The 9,258-nt window shown below is 46.0% G+C and overlaps 1 protein-coding gene across 1 annotated transcript in view; it reads right to left on the minus strand.

Moving 5' to 3' along the window:
- Positions 1-8,945, minus strand: part of tmc2a (transmembrane channel-like 2a) — a gene marked incomplete at both ends in the record, with an annotated part of 13,075 nt that extends 4,130 nt beyond the window's left edge. The window contains 13 exons of the mRNA XM_080529666.1: positions 44-202; positions 1,183-1,362; positions 1,754-1,948; positions 2,373-2,520; positions 3,004-3,146; positions 4,223-4,321; positions 4,737-4,843; positions 5,016-5,097; positions 5,206-5,296; positions 5,830-5,988; positions 7,024-7,486; positions 7,947-7,982; positions 8,906-8,945. Coding sequence (XP_080385792.1) covers positions 44-202; positions 1,183-1,362; positions 1,754-1,948; positions 2,373-2,520; positions 3,004-3,146; positions 4,223-4,321; positions 4,737-4,843; positions 5,016-5,097; positions 5,206-5,296; positions 5,830-5,988; positions 7,024-7,486; positions 7,947-7,982; positions 8,906-8,945 — 1,902 coding nt within the window. The remainder of the gene's footprint in view (positions 1-43; positions 203-1,182; positions 1,363-1,753; positions 1,949-2,372; positions 2,521-3,003; positions 3,147-4,222; positions 4,322-4,736; positions 4,844-5,015; positions 5,098-5,205; positions 5,297-5,829; positions 5,989-7,023; positions 7,487-7,946; positions 7,983-8,905) is intronic.
- Positions 8,946-9,258: the final 313 nt, after the last annotated feature.

Consider the following 9,258-nt stretch of genomic DNA (forward strand, 5'->3'; position numbering starts at 1 on the left):
ACCCCAGCCTCCACCCCTGAAGTCAGAAGTGAGGTTATGTTACTATGCCGACGAAGGTCTCCCAGCAGGGCCCTCTGATGATGTCAGCGGGTTGGATGGGGGGTGGGGTGGCCCCTGAGTCGTTGTTGTAGAGGGTGAAGTTAGCGTAGTACTCCTTCCAAGCCCAGACAGTCTGGTTCTTGACATTGGCTTCCTCCATCACCTGAAACACACAAGGAACCCCGTTTAAAACACCAACTGCCAAAGCATTCCGGAAAAAAAAATAACTCATCACCTAGGCTGCGTTCGTAAATCCGCTCTGGAAATCTGTTCAGCACTCGTGGAATGCCTCTAGCCCAATCAAATTACTTGGTCCCTTGTTGATGTTGAACCCAGTGTGCGCTCCGGCGCTGTAGAAGCGAATTTACGAACGCAGCCCTAGAGTGCCTACAGTGTTTTTAGGTGGTATTTACCCAGCCGTATTGTAACTGAAGCATTTTTGGTGACTTAAGTCACCCATGGCACTCTAAAATGTTGATGATTCAGATGACTTTGATTCACCCTCGGTACTGAATGAGTTAAAGCCCAATTCCATCCATTATAATTCAACGCCCATCCATCTCAATGACAATGCGTTTCTATGTGGAACCCCCGGTCTTACATGTAACTGTACATGTAATTCATTCACACACACCATGCTGTTCATAACACGTTCATATATCAGATTTTCATGTCTCCACTCCCTTCTGACAGGGCTGGACTGGCCATCTGGCATACCGGTGGGCCGCGGTAGTTTTGGGCTGAGCCGGCCAGCGAAATAAAAATAAGAATAAACATTTAGTAAACGTTTTTTTGTTTTTTTTTACCAGCCGGCCCGGCCGAAAGCTACCATCGAATCGGGAACAGCGGCCCATTGGTCAATTTTCTATACAGACACTGGGCTGGTACCATTGCTTACTGCATGTAGTCGTCTTTGTAGTGGTTTGGGGGAATACTACAGTTTGTCATATATGACTGTACAGCACAGTATATAAGACCAATATATAAGGCAAGTATTTTTGTGCTGGTGGGTGTGGTCCGACCGATTGGGGTGGGCCTGTCTGGGCCAGAAATGCCAGGGCCTCATTTTTTGTCCCAGTCCAGCCCTGCCCCCTGACTTAATAAGCCAGCTGTGAGCACCATGGTAGTTGAAGCTGCCTCTACCTGGTTGTTGACCTCATCAAACAGGGCAAACAGGAAGGTGTACAGGTTCCCCAGGAAGAGGGCGAAGATGCGGCCCAGCTGCCACTTGAGGGCGATACGGGGGTGGTACTCCTCCAGCTCAGCGATGGTCTCGAACAGAGGCGGGCACACCAGCCCCAGCAGGGACATGATCAGCTCCAACTGCACGGAGGACCACAGAACAGGAGTCAAGTCTGGTTTGTTTGTCATCACATTGAATACAGGAACACAATGAAACAAAACGCCTGCCACAAATCACAACGTATCATAAAATGTTTACCCCTAGAGGCATAACATGAAATATTATAAATAAATACATGCTACAGGACATGCCATCAAAGCTGTTAAGGTAATATAGTAATACAGTATCTGAAGGTCATATACAGTATCTGAAGGTCATATACAGTTTCCGAAGGTCATATACAGTTTCTGAAGGTCATATACAGTATCTGAAGCCCAAATCCAAACTGAAGAAAAAGGAGTTTAACAACAAGCGTAACACAATCGTGAGTAAGCGTTCCTGAACGCAGCCCAAACTCCTGCCCAGCGTTACCTCGTTCTTCTCGTACCAGCTGAGCTCCTTCGAGTCCATTTTGGCGAAGTCCTGCGACCTCTTCACCACGAAGAAGATGAGGTAGCCACTCCCCCCGAGGCAGCAGATGATCATGAAGTTGGCCAGGACACGCAGGAACCTCCGCAGGTGGATGTTCTCATCCTTGGAGCTCTCCTCCTCGTCCACGATGGACTCCTGCACTCAAGTTCAAGTTCTGCTATTTACCCACAACGACCACTAGTTGGCCGCTTGTACATTAGTCTGCCTCCTACACAGAAAAAATGCAAAATAGCTTCATACTAGCTTATCCTGATGTGATTTTGAAAATGTACGGATACTGGGTGGTAGAACGCACATATTTAGGAAAAGTCATGAAAGGAGGGTCCTGAAATTTGATCGAGTGCAAAGATATAACATATATTTTACTCACAGGGTCAAATGACCCTACCCATGGCTGTTCTAGTGTTAAGTTCATGTTCCGTTTATTTTGGCATCACAGTGAATACAAGTACACAACAACAACAACAACAACAGAATGTAATAAAGACAGTAACCTAATAAAAACAAATTGACAACATTTTACAACAACAGAGTCCGTGGGTGGGGTCTCCATGGTTACCTTGAAGCTGGTGGTGATGGAGGCGTACTTGTTGTCAGCGGTCTCTGCGTTGCCGATGAGGTAATCCCAGCTGGTGAACATCTTCCAGGCGAAGGTGAACTCTCCGTCATCCCCATCTCCTCCCCCCACATCAGTGTTCTTGGCCATCCTATCACACACACACACACACACACACACACACACACACACACACACACAAACACACACACACACACACACACACACATACGCACACACAGGCACACACACACACACAGGCACACACACACAGAGGAGGAGAGAGCAGACATACATGTACATTATCAGATTAAAAACCGTGACATGTGCATGACCGTGACATGACCGTCATCTGCTGAAGTGGCCCTCTGATGATACTGTGTGTAACTGTGTGTATTCACACTCAAATGATTGACAGAGAGGAAAAGACCAATCACGCATTATCAGATGAAACAGCAGGAGAAAGCTCTGTGCTATGTGTCTCTTGACAAGCCAGCGTCTTCTATGTGTGTGTGTGTGTGTGTGTGTGTGTGTGTGTGTGTGTGTGACATATTTGACACACATCACAGAGAACCATCTGTTTCATGAGGTGGCGGAGGGATACGTGGCGGAGGGATACAGAGAGGAGACGTACGTCCGTATCACGACCATCAGACTGTAGCCGAAGGTTCCCACCCCCACCATGAGGTAGGACAGAGGCAGCCGGAACTTCAGCAGGCCGATGGTCCTCTGGTCGTTATAGTAACCGTAGAAGAGGATGGAGTATTTACAATATCCCTGAGGAGGGGAAGGAACCAACAGTGACGGCAGCTGGTGAAACCGGGAACAAGTCGGCAACCAATGAAATTGTTCTGACTTTTATTCTGAAACATTTTAATAAACACATTTCAACGTTGTTGAAAATCAATGACACTCTCGCTAGCCAAGCCAAAATATTGCAGTGCAATGGATTCGGTGAGTAATCCCCACTACTACTAGGTAGTAGAGTGAATTAGAACTAAATAGACCGGTGAATGTTGGAGTGGGTTAGAATCGGGCCCACACCCTGCTGGCTGACATCCCCTCCCCTCTTTACTTCCTGTCTTCCTCTACTGTCTCTGTCCAATACAAACGGAACAATACTGGAATGAGCTTCCCACAGCTGTCAGAACTGCAGAGTCACTACCCATCTTCCGTCTGAGACTGAAGACCCATCCCTTCAGGTTACACCTTATCTGCTCCTCTTGAGACATCTACTACCCCCCAGCGCTGTGCCTCCTGAGAACCTGCTTCCCCCTATATTGTGCCTCCTAGGATTTCTACTTCCCCCCCCCTTGTACTGTTTCTCCTGTGTCCAAAAATATACTGTATATATTTCTTTCTTCTTCTATCACGACGACTGGCAATGGCCCCTGGCCTGAGCTATATTACTCTTCCTGCTACGACTGGTGAATTGATGATTCACTTGCTTAGTCAAATGTATCGATTGTTGCTTTGGAATAAGGCGTCTGCTAAATGCCAAAAATGTAAATGTACAAGAGTGAGACTCCCACACTCCAAAAAATAACCTTCAAAAAAATACCAGTGAGTATATGCTGCTGATGAACATACATAGATCTTCTTATCAGCACAGATGCCTCAAGTCTCAATGAAGAACATTTATATTTTGGGCATTTAGCAGACGCCTTTATCCAAAGCGTCTTACAACAACTACATTATGTAAGTGAATCATCTACCCACCAGTCAGAGCACAATGTCACATCTTAGGAGCATGATACAGTCGTTGATACAGAAAATATTGAATGCACTTTTACACAGTCTCTCTCTCTGGTAGTAGAATGAATAGGGCCTCATGGCCACAGGATTTGACCCACTTGAAAGTCCATGAGGACGGAGTAGTCCTGGGCGCTGTGCTGCTCTGCTCTGGGGACTGTCTTCCTGGGGATGGATCCATAGGGAAGCCCCATCATAACCTGGACCCAGAAACAAATGTTAACATGATGGATTTGAACACTATTATTACGGGATCACCAGCGTTACTATTTATCCTTCGAACATAGAGAGTCTTAAATATTTTCAAGGCATGAAGTCTTAAATATTTTCAACGCGAGGGACTTAAATATTTTCAAGGCAAGGGACTCAAGGGATTGTTTCTCTTCTTTTATTGTATTTTATTTTTACCTTCTTTTTACTGTTTTATATATATTCATTCTATGCTTGTATATGTTTTTATCCTGTTGTAAAGCCCTTTGAGCTGCATTTCTTGTGTGAAAGGTGCTATATAAATAAAGCTTTACTTACTTACTTTACCTAATCAGGCAGGGAAAGCGCCCACACATTTTCTTTAGGAAAAAACTTAAATCAATAGCGCTCGTTACTTGGCTGTACCTCTGGGAGGACCACCAGTCCAAAGGTGAAGCCGAAGAGGACCAGGTTCATGCCGTACATCCAGCGCAGGAAGATGAAGTAGGAGGCAACTGAGGAACCAAAGTGACCTGAGGGCAGAGGGTGTCATACAGCTTTCATCCACTAGGTGGCAGTGGTCATGCTAAGCAAAATCTCGCTTTGACCTTTTTGGCATGACAGAATATTCTCAGTATAATTTGGGGTTAGGGTTTTAAATGTGTATCTTGGTGCATTTAAACATTTCGGGAAAAGATAACTCACTTTCAACCTCTTTTATCTTCCGTTCCCATGGGATGCAAGCTGTTTTGAAATTGTCAAAATCTCTCTGGAACTTGATCCATTTCTAACGAAGGGAAACCAAAATAACGGACACGTTTAAAACCAAAACACCACGAGCGAAGAGGAAAAGAGGAATGAATCATGTCCTTGAATCATATCTGGTGATTCTGACCTTCATCATCATGACTTTGTAGGCATACAGCTTCCTGCCTTTTCCCTTGCCCAAAGCCCCCTCAAACTTATCAACAAACTCTTGGGCGTCCCTGAGAACACACCACAGAACAGCCATGCAGTCATATAAGACAGTCATAAGGTAAACAGTAAACACCATCATAAAAAACAAACAAATGAATGTCTGATCGAGGTCTAGGTACAGTGCCTATAGCGTAACTAAGAGAAGATACCCAGTGTCTGGTGGGGGGGTCCTTGGGCCGAGACTTCAGGCAGATATTGCATATAAAAAGATTGTTGACCAAATACTAAACATGAGTACTTAATTTGGTGAATCTGTCCCTGAACCCCAGGGGGGACAATGCATAAAAAGTATTTGAATTTCTGAACGGCGAAACCAATATGTAGACGAATACCCTCAAATATGAGCTGGAAATCTCTACTTTAACCTAATAATAGTAATTGTTTGATTTTCAAATCCAAACCAAAATGGAATGTGGAGCCTGTATAATACGTTAGAGTGGGTGGAGAACACAGCTCTGATTATCAATAACTACGTATGGAAATCTCAAATGGTTCAACAGTCAAGCTAGCGAGATAGAGAGATAGGTGACAGCATGGTTACTTCAGGTGTGTGAGCCTCCTCTTCATGCGCCAGGGCTTGCTCCTCATGTTGGCTATGAGCTTCTTCTTCTCCTCCACCTCCTCCATCAGCCTGGCCATCTCTCCCTCCGACATGGACTCGTCCTCTTCCTCGTCCGAGTCAGAGTTAGAGTCAGAGGAGCTGGGAGACAAGGATGAGAGAGGGGACAGGGAGGGGACAGGGTGGGGACAGGGTGGGGACAGGGAGGGGACAGGGTGGGGACAGGGAGAGAGACAGGGCGAGAGAGAGGGGACAGGGAGGGGACAGGGTGGGGACAAGGAAAGAGACAGAGAGAGAGAGAGGGGACAGGGAGGGGACAGGGAGAGAGACAGGGCGAGAGAGAGGGGACAGGGTGGGGACAGGGAGGAGACAGGGTGGGGACAGGGTTGGGACAGGGAGAGAGACAGGGAGAGAGAGAGGGGACAGGGTGGGGACAGGGTTGGGACAGGGAGAGAGACAGGGTGAGAGAGAGGGGACAGGGAGGGGACAGGGAGGGGACAGGGTGGGGACAGGGAAAGAGACAGGGAGGGCACAGAGATGGGACAGGGAGGAGACAGGGAGAGAGAAAGAGATGGGACAGAGGGAGGGAGAGAGATGGGGGAAGGAGAGAGAGAGAGATGAAGAGGAAAAGAGATGTACATATAAAGAAAGGTTGAAATAGAGATAAAAAGATGAGAGAGAGGGAGAGGGAGACAGAAAGAGGGTTTAGGATTGAGTTCAACTCAGTCTCAAGACACACAGTGGTAATAGCATCCTTCTACATGAACGATGTACATCGATTTATTTTATTTCTGTGCAATGATGACACACAGATGATCACATCAAGGTCTGATATGTTGATTTTATCTACGGCTCTGATTACAACAGGGTTCCTACAAGTTTCAACAAGTCAAATTTAAGACCTTTTTTAGACCTCTTTGAATTGACCTATTCGCTTGATTACGTAATTTCAGCGTAAATAGATGTGGTCGGACTGATTTCCTTGCAGGACAAGCTAATCTTTTCTTTTTTTTGACCGAATAACTGGAATTTAAGACCTTTTTAGGCCTTATAAATCGGGTTGCTGGAATTTAGACTTAAAGGCTTTTTAAGACCAGCGCGGGAACCCTGTACAACCGTCCTCTACGCTCATCACCCTCCACAAGGCTCGGCCTTCGCTCCTCTGTCCCAGAATACCTGCTGTCTTTCTTCTTCTTCTTCTTCTTCTTGTCATCCTTGTCGTCGTCCTTGTCTTTCCCCTTGCCCTTCCCCTTGGCGTCTCCTTTCTTGTCCTTGCTGTTCTGCTCTTCTTTCTGCTTCTTTCCGCCGGCTCCTTTCTTGCCCCTCTTGGGCTGCTCCTCCTCGCTCTCCGACTCGCTTTCCTGAGCTTTGCCCTTTTTCCCCCCTTTTTTATTAGCAGCTCCTCCTCCTCCTCTCTTCCTCTTGGGGGCGTCGTCCTCACTCTCGTCGTCGCTGTCACGTGACTTCTTGGCAGGCTTCTTCTTGTTTTTGGCGCCCTTGCGGTTGCGGGGAGCCTCCTCTTCGTCCTCTTCCTCCTCCTCGTCATCCTCGTCCTCGGAGGCTGGCTTCTTGCCCCGGCGACCGGCTGCTCCGCGCCCGGCTGGTCTCCTGTTCCCTCCTCTCCTCCGGCTGGTGTCCTCTGTACCGGCACACACACACACACACACACACACACACACACACACACACACACACACACAAGTACGCACACAAGATTGCGCACACACATACAGACACACACAGACACACGCACACACACACACACACACACACAGACACACGCACACACAGACACACGCACACAAGAGCGCGCACACACACACACACACACACAAACACACGCACACACACACACACAGACACACGCACACACAGACACACGCACACAAGAGCGCGCACACACACACACAGAAGCACGCACACACACACACACACACACACACACACACACACACACACACACATAGGAACACACACACACACACACATAGGAACACACACATAGGAACACACAGACAAGTAGATGTTTACATTATTTAACTCCAAGCGGAAAGAAGTCAGCTGAGTCACCTCAGTCAACTGAGCCCATCTCCACTTACCCTCACTGTCGCTCTCTGCGTCGATCTCAATCCCAACTGGAAGAACACAAACAAGTAAATACACTATATATATTCAACATTATTATTATTATTATTATTAATAATAAACACCTGAACTGCCTATAAAAAAAAACATTATTATTATTTTATTTTTTATCAATATAACCCTTCTGCTGAATGCCCTATTTTGACTAATTTCTACCTCAAAAGCAGACCCGAACTAAACTGCTTATAACATTAGAAATATTATGATCAGACGCAAAAGCAGGATGGCATTTGATAGGTAACACCTTGACGTTTTGTGTGGATGTGCTCAGATCATAGTTTAGAATAACATAGTACACATGACAAGGAGATAAAGTCATCAATAATGAAATGAATAATGAAATGAACGCAGAATTTGGGACCAATTAAGTCCGGGAGAACAGAAGGAAGGGTGAATTCTGGGTAATCTGGGACATTGGGTATTATGTGGGGACACCTAAGCTCCAGTCTGTTTATTTCCAGTTCTAACTAAATCTAGTCAACAGGACGTTTACTATAGGTTTAGCATGGACGTCATATGACTGACATTTTAAAGTAGATTTTATTCGAACAGGAAATAAACACACTGGGGTTTAGGTGTCCCACGCTACCCAATGTCCCAGATTACCCAAATTCACCTTAGATGTCCAATCATAACTATGGTTGACAAATGTACACAGACTTTGTGAACCATTATTCAAAACAAAAGAACCCAGAATTAACTTTAACAAATGAATTTCACCCACATACTGTATGATACATTGGCCAGCCTTTGTGAACCATATTCAAAACAAAAGAACCCAGAATTAACTTTAACAAATGAATTTCACCAGCATACTGTATGGTACATTCATTGGCCAGCCTTACGACTCCAGGTCACTCACAAAGCCACGGCACCAAAAGCAAAAAAGAAGTATTTCAGTAATGCCACTCACCGTCGTCCATCTTCCTTGCTGTTTCGCTCTTCCTAGGCATGGTTTCTTTCTGTAGGTGCAGGGTATTCCCTGGAAGTGCTAGTCCTTGCTCTTCTCTATTCTTCTACTGCTGCTCTGTAAATATGGAATGAATGCACCGACACCTTTACTGCTCTGTAAATATGGAATGAATGCACCGACACCTTCCCAGGTACACAGAGTCAAGGTGTAGCCTACCTGAGTACCCCACTCGAATGACTCCCCCCCCCCGGTCACTATGACAACCATACCACGTGACCTGCCTCTACAGGTGTGTTGAACTCACGTGCGGTATATACTATGTACCATCAATGCTTTTGACCTAAAACAAACAA

This window comes from Nansenia antarctica, assembly GCF_963989245.1.
Source record: "Nansenia antarctica genome assembly, chromosome: 4".
Lineage (NCBI taxonomy): Eukaryota > Metazoa > Chordata > Actinopteri > Argentiniformes > Microstomatidae > Nansenia > Nansenia antarctica.